Source organism: Saccopteryx leptura, chromosome 3, assembly GCF_036850995.1.
Source record: "Saccopteryx leptura isolate mSacLep1 chromosome 3, mSacLep1_pri_phased_curated, whole genome shotgun sequence".
In the NCBI taxonomy this organism is placed as follows: Eukaryota; Metazoa; Chordata; class Mammalia; order Chiroptera; family Emballonuridae; genus Saccopteryx; species Saccopteryx leptura.
The window spans coordinates 16,739,589-16,755,766 of NC_089505.1; the positions used below are offsets into that span (position 1 = coordinate 16,739,589).

Below are 16,178 nucleotides of genomic sequence, written 5' to 3' on the forward strand. Positions count from 1 at the left end.
TTTTAATTTTTCAATTATAGTTGATTTCAATATTTTATTAATTTTGGGCATACAGCATAGTGGTTAGACATTTATATAACTTACTAAGTGATCCCTCTATAACAAGGTATCAAACTTTTTAATTTCTGATTACCTATCCAGTGGTTGAAAAATGTTATTTAACAGTAGTGCTAATTTGGCAATTTATTAATCATAAGTGAAGATGACATCTTTTCATTTGTTTAAATGCCAAAGTCATTTATATTTCTTTTTTTATGAACTATTATTCTTATACTTTGCCTATTTTCCTTTGGGCTTACTAGTAGTCTTTTATTTATCAATTTGTAGGATATACCTGTACACATATATACGAATATATGGGAATTTTACCTATGCTGTCTTATGTATCACAAACATTTTCCTCAGTTTTTCTTCTTTTAAATTTGTCTATCACATATTTTTTCAGAAATCCTAAATTTTTATGTTGCAAAATATGTCAGGATTTTTTTTTCCAAATTATAAGAAAAAGTTTATTTAGAAAGTTGCAAAGGTGGCGGAAGTGAGCCCGCTGAGCTGCGTGGGCTCAGGAAACAGGTTACAGACGCAGAGGAAGGGCCCTGGGAGCTCGGGGAGGGAAAGGCGAAGGGGGCGCCCCTGGGGGAGGAGGGCGGGAGAGGCTCTGCGTGCCCGAGTGCCCCCAGGAAAGGGGGGGGCAGGCACAGGCGTCCTCCCGAGAGCAGAGCACACTCAGGTATTTTTTTTACTGTCAGGTTTTTCTGAATGGCTTCTTAGTCTTTTGTCATGTTTTAAAAAAGCATTTCTATTCAATGTTTATACATAATTTTCCTATATTTTTCTTCCAGTGTAACTATCAGTTCACTGTGAATGTATGTGTAGAACCTGTTTTAGTACAAAGAAGGCTCTAAGTTTAAATAGGAGCTTCTCCAACCTGAAATACTTGTAGTCACAAGAGCTTTTTTTTTAACCAAAACCAACAGAATACACATTCAAACAACTGACATTTAAAACCCAAGACAATTCCCAACAGATTAAAAATGCTAGATAACTTAAAACAGGTCCTTCTAAATGTCATACAGCTTCAGAACTGCTATATTTCACCAGTCCCTAATGAATTTTCCAAATAAGATCTGAATATTCAATTTGAGATTTCTATAATATGTCCGTTGTTTAAAATATACTCCCTTAATTAAGTCATCACTAAATAACCTTTTATATCCAGATTTGACATGATTAGATACTAATGGCCAACCACCAAAAACTTTAATGATAGTTTTTACCAAGAAGAGCTCCTTCTATATAACTAAAAGTTTAAAATTTTCTTTAAACCATTTTTACTAAAGAAATGATCTTCAAGGAAAAATGTGACCCATTAGTACCCAAATGAGCAAAGTTAACTTACCATGTGTGGAGCACTGATTGTTGCTTGAAAACCTGCAAAAGAAGAAGAGAACTACTGATACATTCAGCCGTAAAAACATACCAAATACTCCATGTCATTCCTTTCCTAACATCCATAAATTACTCTTTGTAATATTTTTCATTTTTATGACTGCAAGAAAATAGAACATTTATTTTGTACTTTAATGTCATGCAGCAGTTAAAACTAGGAAATCCAATCATGCCGAAGGCTACATGCTCATCTACTACAACGACCACTATATTTAAAGATTTCTTTTCCTGCACAGTTGGCTGAGAAAGGAAGAACTTCAATAAACTGAGCTGGTAAACTTATGACTTGTTTTCACTTTGGATTTATAAAAAGAAAATCAAGTTCCATGTAATAGGTACACAATCTATTTGCAAAAGTAACTTTTTTTTTTTTCCCCGAAGCTGGAAACAGGGAGGCAGTCAGACAGACTCCCGCATGTGCCCAACTGGGATCCACCCGCATGCCCACCAGCGGGTGATACTCTGCCCATCCGGGGCGTCGCTGTCGCAACCAGAGCCATTCTAGCACCTGAGGCAGAGGCCACAGAGCCATCCTCAGTGCCCGGGCCAACTCTGCTCCAGTGGAGCCTTGGCTGCGGGAGGGGAAGAGAGAGACAGAGAGAAAGGAACGGGGGAGGGGTGGAGAAGCAGATGGGTGCTTCTCCTGTGTACCCTGGCCGGGAATCAAACCCGGGACTCCTGCACACCAGGCCGATGCTCTACCACTGAGCCAACCAGCCAGGGCCTCTATTTATAAAATTAAACTGCTTCATATTTCTGGCAACTTAAAAAAAAACAGAGCAGTCAGCAACAAAGTAGCTTAAGAGACTAATAAACCACTTGAATATATTCTTTTACTATCACCTAGTGAAAAGTCACACAATCTTATTTGTAAGTTTTCCTTTTTTTTTTCTTTCAGGGTTGCTTTCTCAAAACTTATTTACCTGCTTCTGCACCTGAAGCAGTTTTCACTGAGCGGTGGTAGCAGGTGCCTTCGGGGTTCAGAAGCTCCCCAGGATCTCCTCTGCTGACTGTCACCGTGCTCCAAAAGAGGAAAGCGTGGCAGCTTGCCGACACAATCCCGAGGCGCTCGAAGCCTCAAAGGCGCCCGCTGCCAAGGCTCAGCAGTTCAGCAAAACCTGCTTCAGGAGAAGGAGTTAAGTACGGAGCTTTCTAAAATCAAGCACAAGGCAAAAAGTTCAGGGTGAGTGAAGCAGATGTCAGTAATAACTTAAGCACACTTATTTCCTTCAGGATTGATTTTTAAAACGGATGCCAAGAGAAAAAAACAACCTTAAGGCTCCTAAAAAAGACTCAGCACTCAGCTTAAACTGTAAATTTTCATTAAAAATATATGTTAAGAAATACTGTTTTAAAAATTCTTTATACACAGTATATTATATATTTGAGAAAATAGGAAAACTGCTTCATATACATATAACATTTTATTAAAAAGGCACAAAATTCAAAACAGCAAGGTAACAAATATGTGTGTCCCAGTTTATTTTTTACTTACAAAAATTACAGAATAAATGAGTAAAAATTGTGACATTTTCAGAACTCCAAGCTTACCTATTGATTGTGGAGAATCCATATAAGGGTTACATTTTGCATAATGGGAGCGGTCAGTAGCCAGCATTACTTCAAATACTTTGTCTGTCTTGATGATTCCATTTTCTGAAATGAATGAGGCAAATATTTTAAGCGGGGAATAAAATGATCAGATGTATTTGAGAATCATTACTTTGGCTGCACTGTACAGGTTGGGTAGAAGTTGTTTCAATGGCCTGGATAATTGAAACCTGTTTTTAATGATGACAATAAGAATTAAGAAAAGTAGAAGGATTTGTGTTATATTTGGTAGGGACTAGGGTAGAGCATAAGCAGGTTTCCAGGTGTTCATATGGAGAATAATACAATAATGAATTAAAAATAATACAAGAATAAACTGTTTAGCAAACTCCTAACTGTAAACCTACTTTTGCCCAGCCCTGTATACAACACCTGACTAGATTTGGAAGAGAAGATGGTGGTGGTGATGGTGATGATGATGATGCTGGCAGCGGCGGGGTAATGGTGAGGTGTCATATATTGAGTTGAGAAATCCCAGAGAAGGCTCAGAGTTAAGGAGGAAAAGGATAACTGATTTACTCAGTTAGGGACCATGCACCACACAAATGGAGATATTTAGTAGTCAGCTGAACATACGGAACTGGGGCTCAGGAAAGAGACCTAGGATAGAGAAATGGATTTCTAGTTAGACAGATGGCAACTGAAGCAATGGCAGTGAGCTAAAGTGGCCAGAAAAGGTCACACAGAGAAGAAAAACAAATGTAAGCATTTAAGAGATATGCAAAGGAAGTGGAGCCTTCAAAGGTTAGGACAAGGAACTACCACAGAGCTGGATGAAAATCAAGCAGATTAAGTGACAGAGCCCAAAAGAACAAATTCTTCAAAAAATACAGCAAGGTCAACACAGGGGTTCCTCGGGTTATGCCACAGTTCCGTTCCTACAACAGTGATGTAACCCAAATTCTGGTATAAGTTGAAACACACCCTAGCCTAAATCACTTACCTATCCTAACACAGTTGTGAAATCATAATCTAGAACATAAAAACACAACTAAGCCACAGAAAAAGAATATTTCATATTCTTCTGCCACATACAACCAACGCTAGTTCGCCCATGAAGTCCATAAGTACAATGCTAATGGCGTAAGCCGAAACACTCATGTCTCAGTTATTTTTAAGTTTTTATGAAAGTGAGTGTCGTTAACCTCGAAATGTCATATGTCAAGACTGTCATAACCCGAGAACCCCCTGTAATGTATATATTTGCCTCCCCCAACTCTCAATTATTTAAGCTTAAATATAGTATGTAAATTTAATAACCTTCACTGTACCATGTATACTGTTAATTTTCCAATAAAGCCCTTATTAACCCACTCAATATGTTTAATAACTGTCTAAACATACCAGACACAATGCTGTAGCTTCGGATTATAAAATAAACAGCATAGTTCCTGAACTCAGATATAAAATCTGTAAGATTAAATGTGTCATCTTGACTTTAACAATTCAGAAATAAAACTTTTTAACCCAAACAGGCTTTGCTAAAAACCAATAAATTTTACAGTTTAAATGGATGAATGATATAGTACAGAATTAGACTTTAGAAAAGCAGTTAAAAGAATTAGTAGAACTAAAGGTGGCAACCAGAAGCAGCACTATTTCGGGGGACAACAGATAAAACAGGGAAAGGTTGCTGCCTCTTTTTTTTTTTTTAACTATTTATTTATTTATTTTTCAGAGACAGAGAGAGGGATAGACTGGGACAGACAGACAGGAATGAAGAGATGAGAAGCATCAATCATTAGTTCTTCGTTGAGCATTGCGACACCTTAGTTGTTCATTGATTGCTTTCTCATATGTGCCTTGACCGCGGGCCTTCAGCAGACCAAGTAACCCCTTGCTCAAGCCAGCAACCTTGGGTCCACGCTTGTGAGCTTTAGCTCAAACCAGATGAGCCCGCGCTCAAGCTGGCAACCTCGAGGTCTCGAACCTGGGTCCTTCCGCATCCCAGTCGGATGCTCTATCCACTGCACCACTGCCCCGTCAGGCAGGATGCTGCCTCTTGAAGTGGCAACGAAGTGAAAGAAAGAAAATGAAAGATCCTGCAGAAACATAAGAGCATCAAGATAGCCAACTCCCCACCCCCTTTCCACCTCTACCATCAATACCATCCATCACCCATTAAAGAAACTGCAAGTCGGCCTGGCCTGTGGTGGCGCAGTGGATAAAGCAGGGGTCAGGAACCTTTTTGGCTGAGAGAGCCATGAACGCCACATTTTTTTTTTTTTTTTGTATTTTTCCAAAGCTGGAAACGGGGAGGCAGTCAGACAGACTCCCGCATGCGCCCGACCGGGATCCACCCGGCATGCCCATCAGGGGGCGATGCTCTGCCCATCTGGGGCATTGCTTTGTTGCAACCAGAGCCATTCTAGCACCTGAGGCAGAGGCCACAGAGCCATCCTCAGCGCCCAGGCAAACTTTGCTCCAGTGGAGCCTCGGCTGCAGGAGGGGAAGAGAGAGACATAGAGGAAGGAGAGGGGGAGGGGTGGAGAAGCAGATGGGAGCTTCTCCTGTGTGCCCTGGCTGGGAATCGAACCCAGGACTCCTGCACACCAGGCCGACGCTCTACCACTGAGCCAACCGTCCAGGGCTGAATGCCACATATTTTAAAATGCAATTCTGTGAGAGCCATACAACTACCCGGGTACGTTACGCATTATCCAATAAAAATTTGGTGTTGTCCAGGAGGACCGCTGTAATTGGCTCCAGCCACCCGCAACCATGAACATGAGCGGTAGGAAATGAATGGATTGTAATACATGAGAATGTTTTATATTTTTAACGTTATTTTTTTTTTATTAAGATTTGTCTGCGAGCCAGATGCAGCCATCAAAAGAGCCACACCTGGCTCGCGAGCCATAGGTTCCCGACCCCTGGATAAAGCATCTACCTGGAATGCTGAGAATGCTGGTTCAAAACCCTGGGCTTGCCTGGTATGGGAGTTGATGCTTCCTGCTCCACCCTTTCTCTCTCTCTCTCTCAGCTCTAAAATGAATAAATGAAAAAGTCTAAAAAACAAAACAAAACTGCAAGTCATCATACCGACAAAAGGTGCTCTTGGACTGTAAAAATAGGGGGGAAAAAAAACCTCCTTTCAAAGCTACTGTAAAAAGGAAACAGAAGGGAGAAAAAAACATTTCAGCTGATTAAACAGAATCCAATATTTAAAACTATATTCTAAGATAACTTAGCAGAAAGCAAGTAAAAAAGTATTGCTACTAACACGTTCAAATAGCTTAGTGACTTCTACTAATTACTCAAGATCATTCCTTTTTAAAAAAAAAAAAAAAAGATTTTATTTATTCATTTTTGGAGAGTAGAGAGAGAGAGAAAGAGAGAGAAGGCGGGAGGAGCAGGAAGCATATGTCCCTTGACCAGGTAAGCCTGGGGTTTCAAACCAGTGACCTCTGTGTCCCAGGTTGACGCTTTACCCACTGTACCCCCACAGGTCATGCCCAAGATAATTCTTGAGTGATTCATTTACCCTGAAGTCAAATCAAATTCCAAGGAAGTGATTCAAGGACTCTCCAGGTCACAGGGGCCTTAGAAACCATCAAGTCTAACTTCATAAATCAGCACCAAGATCTCTCCTTGAAGAGTTCCACTACTCTAACTTGAGGAGTCCAACCACTCTAATTATCAGAACACTTACTTCCCTGTTAAGATGAAATCTCCCTGTTTATAACTCACTTGCATGAACCCTTAGTGCTGTTCTCTCTCTGAAACCACAAATAATATACTGAATTTTCTATCCAGCCATAGCTTTTTTTTTTTTTTTTTTTTTTTGTATTTTTCTGAAGTGAGAAGCAGGGAGGCAGAGACAGACTCCCACATGTTCCCGACTGGGATCCACCTGGCAAGCCCACTAGAGGGCAATGCTCTGCCCATCTGTGAAGTCACTCTAGCGCCTGAAGTGGAGGTCATGGAGCCATCCTCCTCAGTGCTCAGGGCCAACTCTGCTCCAACAGAGCCTTGGCTGTGGGAGGAGGAGACAGAGAGAAAAGAGAGGGGGAGGGGTGGAGAAGCAGATGGGCGCTTCTCCTGTGTGCCCTGGCCAGGAATTGAACCCGGGACTTTCATATGCCGGCTGATGTTCTTCCACTGAGCCAACTGGACAGGGCCTCCAGGCAAACTTTTTTATATGATACATCTGAAGACATATCACAACCACTTCAAGCCTTATCTTTTTCAGGTTAACCAGCCTCATTCAATAATTCCAATTATTTATTAGTTATTAAAACCATCCTCATATTCAATAACTCATTCTTCTCTAGATGTATACTTGAAGTGTAAGATCTAAAATCAAACAACCTGACCTGTGGTGGCACAGTGGATAAAGTTTCGACCTGGAATGCTGAGGTTGCTGGTTCGAAACCCTGGGCTTGCCTGGTCAAGGCGTGAAAGACGGCAAGCAATGAACAACTAAAGTGAAGTAACTATGAGTTGACACTTCTTGATACCCACCCTCTGTAAAATCAATAAATAAAATCTTTAAAAAAATCAAACATATTGCTCCAGGCACATTCTAAAAATCTAAGTAAATTAAAGAAGTTATTTCCTTTATACCAGATATTAATGTATTTCTATCATACTCATGAGTTTCTTTGGCTGCTTTCTTAGCCTACAGCGCCCATCTGTTCCACCCAGCGGTGGCTCGATTGGTTTGAGCGCATGGGCCACAGGCACGGAGGATGGCTCCATGGAGCCTCACTTCAGGCACAAAAAATAGCTCAGTTGCGAGTATTGGTCACAGACAGGGGTTGCCAGGTGGATCCTGGTCCAGGCCATGTAGGAGTCTGTCTCTCTACCTCCACTCCTGTCACTTGGAAAAAAAAGAAAGAAAATAGGAAAGATGCCTACTAAACCAAGCTACATTTACTAAGATACTAAATAATTTTCCCATTTTGGGTTATCTGAAATTTACAACTGCCAGTGCCCTGAAATATTTCTGGCAAACAGCAAAGTAATTTAATGTTTCACTCCGCATGTACAGACTTAATTATGAGTAAACATGCAATTACCATCAGGCCTTCTAAAATAGTGAACAGCTTCAGAACCACCCATACCTAACCTTCCTGCATCCTAGGGACCCAGGACCCTAATTAAATAATTATAATGTTGCCTCAAATACGCAACGGATACAGAAAGCGGTCAGAAAGCGGTAAGGCTGGGCAGAAAAGTGACGTAACAGAAAGCAGTACACTAGGAAAATCAGTAGAATCTGTAGAAAGGACCTGAGGGGAGGACAGCTGAAAGCATGACGACCAACCAGACACTGGAGCTGTATCACCAAGAACCTAGGCTAGGAGAGTATCAATGAAAATAGTGAAAGGGATGGCTATAAAAGGCCACCTGTAGGAACTACAACAGGTCCTTGAATACTGTCATTTCGTTCAACAGCATTTCATTGTAATGTTGATAAGAAAAAAAATTGATTCCTGCTGACTCCACAGTCTGGAGTTTGCACGTGCTGCCCACATATCATGGTTTCCCCCGGTCCTCCTCCTCCCCCCACATCCAAAGATGTGCACATTCGGTTCACTGGCATGTCTACCTTGTCCCAGTCTTTGTGAGCGTGGGTGTGCATGCGCCCTGTGAGGGGAGGGCGTCTTGTCCAGGGTGGGGGCCTGCCTTGCTCCTGAGCTGCCAGGAGAGGCTCTAGCCACCCAGGACCCTGAACTGGAAGAAGCAGGTTGGAAAAAAATGATCTTGTTTTTTAATATATGTATAGCTCGTATTTATCTCAGTGTGTAATACAGAAGTTTTGGGGTCTTCATTTAGAAGTTTGGTGATGTTTAAGTGAGCAGAAATATGGAATATAATTCTTGTTTATATCTGTCTACGTTGGAACTGGTGTCAATATGTGTTGTTTTACTTAGTCTCAGTTTCCAAGAACCTATCAATATAACTGATGTTAAGTGAGGACTTACTGTATTGAGTTAATGTGATGACAATCTGAAAAAATCAATGACTAAGATTTTTGACCTGGGAGAACAGAAGAATGGAAGCAACCCTTGGAATCCTCACAAAATAAAATATTATGGGAAACTCTAAAATATAGATAACCAAATGTTAACTTCTGTGGTTCTCTCCTAAAATACACACACACAAGTGATTTCATACAATCCATGATGCGAGTACAATTACAGAATCTTGGTTTTAGAAGCATCTTTAAAGATCTAGTGTAAAGTCAAAACTGATGACAAATCTCTTCCACAATATTCCTTATAGCGAAATGATCAACCATTCTTTGCTTTAACATATCCAGTAACAGAAAACTATTTTTCAAAGCCAACTCTTCGATTGTCAGGATAGCTTTGTGAATACTTATTATAATGAGCCAAAATCTGCCTCCCATTTGTCCAGGTTTGACCCTCTACTACATGACATTTCTTCAAATATTTAAACACTAGCGCTCTCTCATTGCTATACCAAACAACCTCAAACCATCAAATCATTACAGAAAATGCTGACACCTTTGTCATCTTGATCACCCTTGTTTGATAATCTTTGGTGTTTAACTGCTACTCGTAAAGCGTACTGGCCTGAGCTAAATGAATTACTAACAAAAATACCTGAACAGCACAATGCAACTAAGATCACATTAAATAGAATGCAATACAATGTAGTACCTAGATCTAGTGTTGTTCAACAGTACTTCTTATGACCATGAAAACGTTCTACATCTGCACTGTCCACCAGACAAGCCACTAGCCTCATGTGGCTGCTGAGCTCTTATAATGTGGTTAGTGTGACTCATTTTAAAAATTCACTTAATTTTAATTAATTTAAAGCACACACTGATATGTGTGTAAAATCCCCCCACAATCATATATATTAAGTTGTAGTCAATGCACTATAAGTTTACTTCGTAGTATGTAACCAGGAAGTGCGGCGGGGCCAGATTTTAAATAAGTTAAAATATGAAGGTATATTTCATATTCTAAATGAAGCCCCAAATTCTGAAAATAGTCCCTTAGAATTTTATCAGCTGGTTATATTTGGGCCCTTGGATGCACATGATAAAACTAATAGAATATTCTCTTTTCCATAGTTATGATACTAGTGGCTAACAAAAAGCTCCAGAATTTTAAAATAATTTCAACTTACTTGCAGAAATAAAAAAGGAACAAATTACCATAATTCTTACATATTCAAATACCTACTAAAGGTATCCACTTAAATGTCTTTTTTTTTTTTTTTTCCACTTTTCTGAAGCTGGAAATGGGATGAGACAGTCAGACAGACTCCCGCATGCACCCGACCAGGATCCACCCGGCACGGTGGGCCGACGTTCTGCCCACCAGGGGGCGATGCTCTGCCCCTCTGGGGCGTCGCTCTGCCGTGACCAGAGCCACTCTAGCGCCTGGGGCAGAGGCCAAGGAGCCATCCCCAGCGCCCGGGCCATCTTTGCTCCAATGGAGCCTCGCTGCGGGAGGGGGAGAGAGAGACAGAGAGGAAGGAGAGGGGGACGGGTGGAGAAGCAGATGGGCACTTCTCCTATGTGCCCTGGCCGGGAATCGAACCCGGGTCCCCCGCACGCCAGGCCGATGCTCTACCGCTGAGCCAACCGGCCAGGGCCTTAAATGTCTTATATACATCTCAAACCTAACTAACAGTCCCCAAAATAAACTGCTCTCCTACACTTTGTTGCACATACCCTCCCCCCACGCACACACAGATTGCTGCTGCTCACTCGCTATTATTTCCAACTAAGAAAATGGCTAGTCACTCCAAGCTGCCCAGGCCTAAAACCTTGGTGACGTATCGTTGACTCCTTTCTTTCTCCCACACCCCAAATCCAAATCTAGCACTTGCTATTTTCTCTGCCTGGAATGCTCCTCACCCAGCTCTATCTGCATGGCTTGAATTTCTTCCTGCCACCAAATCTTTGCTCAAATGACACCTTAGTGAGGCCTCCTCCCCTACAACTGCGAACCTAATACCCCACACTCCTTATCCTCCTTCCTTTTATCACTTCTCATGTGACATACATTTTATTTGTCTACACCCATTAGAAGTAAGGTAAAAGAGAGAAGGGATGTTTGATTTGTTAACTGCCATATCCCTAGTGCCTGGCATATAGTAGACAGTCAAATATCAGTTGACTGAATGACAAATTTTATATACATTAAATCAGGGGTCCCCAAACTATGGCCCGCGGGCCGCATGCAGCCCCCTGAGGCCATTTATCTGGCCCCGCCGCACTTCCCGAAGGGGCACCTCTTTCATTGGTGGTCAGTGAGAGGAGCACATTGACCATCTCATTAGCCAAAAGCAGGCCCATAGTTCCCATTGAAATACTGGTCAGTTTATTGATTTAAATTTACTTGTTCTTTATTTTAAATATTGTATTTGTTCCGTTTTGTTTTTTACTTTAAAATAAGACATGTGCAGTGTGCATAGAGATTTGTTCATAGTTTTTTTTATAGTCTGGCCCTCCAACGGTCTGAGGGACAGTGAACTGGCCCCCTGTGTAAAAAGTTTGGGAACCCCTGCATTAGATGCATAAAATAACATGATCAATGATGCAAAGGAAATATATGTAAGTAGAAGTAACTAACATGTTAGGACAGTGGATTGAATTTTTTGAGGTAAAAGAACAATCGGCCTGACCAGGCGGTGGCGCAGTGGCTAGAGTGTCAGACTGGGATGCCGAGGACCCAGGTTTGAGACCCCGAGGTCACCATTTGAGGGCGGGCTCCTCTGGCTTGAGCAAAAAGCTCACCAGCTTGGACCCAAGGTCGCTGGCTCGAGCAAGGGGTTACTTGGTCTGGTGAAGGCCCGCGGTCAAGGCACATATGAGAAAGCAATCAATGAACAACTAAGGTGTCGCAACGAAAAAGCGTTGGACTGGGGATGCGGAGGATGCAGGTTTGATACCCCGAGGTCGCTGGCTTGAGTGTGGGCTCATCTGGCTTGACCATGGGCTCACCAGCTTGAGAGTGGGGTCACTGGCTTGGGCGTGTGACCCCATGGTAGCTGGCCTGAGCCCAAGGTTGCTGCTGGCTTGAGCAAGGGGTCTCTTACTCTGCTTTAGCTCCCCAGTCAAGGCACATATGAGAAAGTAATTACTGAACAACTAAGGTGCTGCCGTGAAGAATTGATGCTTCTCATCTCTCTCCCTTCCTGTCTGTCCCTAGCTGTCCCTCTCTCTGACTCTCTGTCTCTGTCAAAAAAAAAAATACAGCTGACCCTTCAGCAATGGCCAGTTAGGGGCCCCCCCTCCAGTTAAAAACCTACGGATAGTTTTTAGCTTCCTCAGAACTTAGCTACAGCTGTCCCTCAGCATCCGTGAAGAATTAATTCCAGAAACCCCATCAGACACCAAAATCCAGGGATGCTTTGCTCAGGTCCTTTAATATAAAATGGACAATGCAATACAGTCAGCCCTCTGCATTCTCCTATTCCAACAGCAGATGGAAAATACTGTTTCAAATCAGTGACAGGAAGGGATGCCTGTATATTTATTGAAAAAAATCCATTTATAAGTCAACCCTTGAAATTTAAACACGTGCTGTTCAAGGGTCAACTATACAAGTTCTTGAGAGCCTGAGAATCTGTCTTAATTGGTTTTTAACAAGCTCTCCAGACGATCCAGGAGATTGTGAAGTATGCTTAAGTTCTAGACCACTTTCTAAACTAGTTAAGAGTAGCTGTCATCACAACATAACTTATGAGATATTATAAGATATACTATTACGGTCTAAAATAATCTAAAAATGGTATATCAACTATAAACTCATACACAATTATGTTTCAATTATAGTATGTTTATGAAAGAAAAATTCAGTATTTTCAATTATAATATTAAAACAAAATCAATCATGAACTTCATTTTTGTGTGTGTGTGTGTGTCACAGAGACAGAGAGAGAGAGACAGATGACAGACAGGGACAGACAGGAAGAGAGAGAGATGAGAAGCATCAATTCTTCATTGTGGCTCCTTAGTTGATCATTGATTACTTTCTCATACGTGTCCTGATGGGGGTGGGGGGCTACAGCAGAGCCTGTGACCCCTTGCTCAAACCAGCAACTTTGGGCTCAAGCTAGTGACTACCTCGGGGCTCAAGCCGGGGATCTCAGGATTTCGAACCTGGGTCCTCTGCTTCCCAGTCTGACACTCTACCCATTGCGCCACTGCCTGGTCAGGCATGAACTTCATTTCTTAAAAAATAAATAAATAACACTGTAATTTTTTTCCTCTACCAGTTTGCAGATCCCTTTTCAAAAACTTCCTAAACACATAATCACATTTTAATATTTTTCTAAAGATTTATTTAGAAGCCTTTAAGTTAGGAAGAATATAAAATAGTGAAATAACCATGAAAAAGAAAATTTTCAAATTTTGTGCCAAATGAAAAATTTACATGAGCAGATAGTTCTATAATAAACTAATATATAAAAATGAAATCTTGCCTAGCCTGTGGTGGCGCAGTGGACAGAGCATCAACCTGGAACACTGAGGTCATTGGTTTAAAACCCAGGCTTGCCAGGTCAAGGCACATATAAGAAGCAATCATTGAACAACTAAAATGAATCAACTATGATCTCCCTCCCTCTCTCTTTCTTTAAAAACCAATAAATAAAAATCTTTTAAAAGATCTGCATTGCATTTTAAAAAGAACGAAATCTATGAGCTAGAATTACTTCAGCAAGAAGTTGAAACTAAAGTTGCACAAGTGTTACAAAAAAGGCTAAGCTATTACAATACTCTAATTTCCTCTTACCGTAGAATTAATATAAAACTAAGTATCTGATATATCAACATGTATGTTAAATATTTCTTAACTAATCTGCTGATAGAAAACATCCTCAGAAATTTCCGCTAGGAATAGTAATGCAATATATTAAAGTGATTATAAAACCACTGGGAAAAGATCTAGTCTTGGCTTACTACAAATTTGGCCCAAAAAGGAGAGATGTTAAAAGCCTGATTGATTACAAACTGCCACAGCCAAGTGTCTACTAAGATAACTTACTGGTGGAAAATTACTTAATCACAATTTGTGTACAGAATGTTTCAGATGTGTACATTGCAATAGCAAGCAGGTCATTTTAAGAAATTTTACAAAAAATATTTACAACATATTGAGCTTATGGGCAATCCATATCCATAGGGAACTTTAGTCACCTTAATATTGCCTCAGCATGTAACTGTCCCCTTCCAAATATCCTTTCACAAAATGAGTAATGACAATGCTTGACAGAATTTTAAAACCTAAACATTCTTCATTACTAAACAGAGACCACAATTTCCAAGTTAAAAAAATTTTTATTCGTTGTTGTTTACTGACTTTAGAGAGAGGAAGGAAGAGAGAAATATCAATTTGTTGCTCTACCTATTCATGTACTTATTGGTTGATTCTTGTATGTGCCCTGACCTGTGATGAAACAACACTGGCTATGCAGAAGACACTCGAACCACCGAGCTAGCTACCCCACAAGGGCTCTAAGTTTTAAATGTTGTTTTTTTTTAAAAAAGTCAAATGACTACTCTTAAGTCCTAAACATGAGCCAAACAATGTTATTTATTTCGCACTCATTTGGTATTCCTAGCATAGATCCAAGAGTATAATGTACATTTAATTAGAATTTATGTCCAAAAAAATGAACGAAGTATTATATTAAGAAGTATTAAGTTCTTCGAGCAGATTCAGATACTTTTTTAAAAACGTCTCACAGGTTACAAGTTGAATTAGGAAACATGACAAACACATGCAAAGCTAAATAACCTATAAAAATACTACGTGTGAGGATATGATTATTTGCAAGTTAGTAGCAAAGAGAGTGAAATATATACATTATGACCAGAGTGAGCATATTACATACAGACTGCAGTCTTCCCAGTCTACCGACCAGACGGCCATACTACATCTCGATTTATAAAAAGTAAGTGACACAGCACTCGTCCCACCCTAAAATTACCATCAGAGAAAGAAATACAGTAACTAAAGAAAAAGATATAAAGAAACTTCCATATAAGGCTTTTAAAGCATATGGTAGTCCTGAAAGAAGTTAGAACAGTCCACACCCACAATAGTTTGTGTATCCCAGGATCTCTAAAGGTTCCTGAAAAACAAGTGTCTCAGCAAGAGCATCTCCCGATTATTTCTTCCTCCGCCCCCCACGAAGCTTTCCACTGGACAGCCGCCCCAGAAATTTCTCCCAGCATCCGCAATGACAATATTCTCATCTTCCCCTCCCTCTCCTCGCCAGTATCAGAGGGTGGCATCTCCCTCCAGAGGAAAAAACGGAGGGCGGGGGAGTAAGGATAAGAGAGAGAGCTTGGAGAGAGGTCGATTATGGAGGAGGAAGGTGAGAAGACGCGAGGGGACAGGGTGGAGATCCCTCGGCATTGCCCCAGCCTCTAGGGCCTGGCCAACAGCTCCCCACCCCGAGTGCACGCCCCTCGCCCGCCGGATCCGAACGATCAGCGGGCGAACTCAGTGACAGCCCCACCACCTGCACCGCGCCCCTTCCCCCCCACCCCCGGCTCCCGGGGAGAAGTCGGCTCTTGCCCCACCGGCAGCGGCAGCGAGCTCTTCCTCTCCCCTTCCACTTCATGTCACCGATGAGTGACAGGTCCCAGGGTACGCGATCGCAAGCGCATGTCGTTCGGGACTACTGGTGCAACCCTGCGCCGAAGCCCCCCAGCGGCTCCGGCGCGGTACACAGAACGTTCCGGATGGCTCGGGGAGACCTGGTCCAGGCCTGGCCTGCCCCACTTGTCCCACACCCGGCAGGGGTGGCACTTACTGCGGAGATTGTGGATTAGCTCCGAGTGGCTGGCGCCGCCGGATTTCCAGGCCATCGCTAAGCACACCCGGAGCAAGTACAGAACCACCTTCAGCGCGGCGACGGTGCCCAGCAGCTTCCCCAAGAGTGAGACCACCTCCCACACGGTCACCGCCCCGCTCGCGTCCCCGCCGTTGCCGCCGCTGTGACTACCGTCGCCACCGCTGCCGCCACTCGCGCTCCCGGCATCCCCCGCGGCACGCATGCGCTCTATGACGCCGCGCGGCCTCGGGTGCGGTTGGGTGGGGCCGGAGGCGGGGGTGGCCTGGAACCCGGCTGCCAGTGTAGGTGGCTGCTATGGCTGCCGGGAACGCGCGGGA

The 16,178-nt window shown here is 42.2% G+C and overlaps 1 protein-coding gene across 3 annotated transcripts in view; it reads right to left on the reverse strand.

Annotated features, from left to right (window-relative positions):
• The window catches only part of PCMT1 (protein-L-isoaspartate (D-aspartate) O-methyltransferase), a 45,691-nt gene extending 29,626 nt beyond the window's left edge, over nt 1-16,065 (reverse strand). For all 3 annotated transcript variants that reach the window (XM_066373014.1, XM_066373013.1, XM_066373015.1), the window contains exons 1-3: nt 15,820-16,065; nt 3,001-3,105; nt 1,400-1,431 (exon numbers count right to left, since the gene is read on the reverse strand). In XM_066373014.1, coding sequence (XP_066229111.1) covers nt 1,400-1,431; nt 3,001-3,105; nt 15,820-16,063 — 381 coding nt within the window. In that variant the 5' untranslated portion in view covers nt 16,064-16,065. The remainder of the gene's footprint in view (nt 1-1,399; nt 1,432-3,000; nt 3,106-15,819) is intronic.
• Between the last annotated feature and the right edge of the window lie 113 nt (nt 16,066-16,178).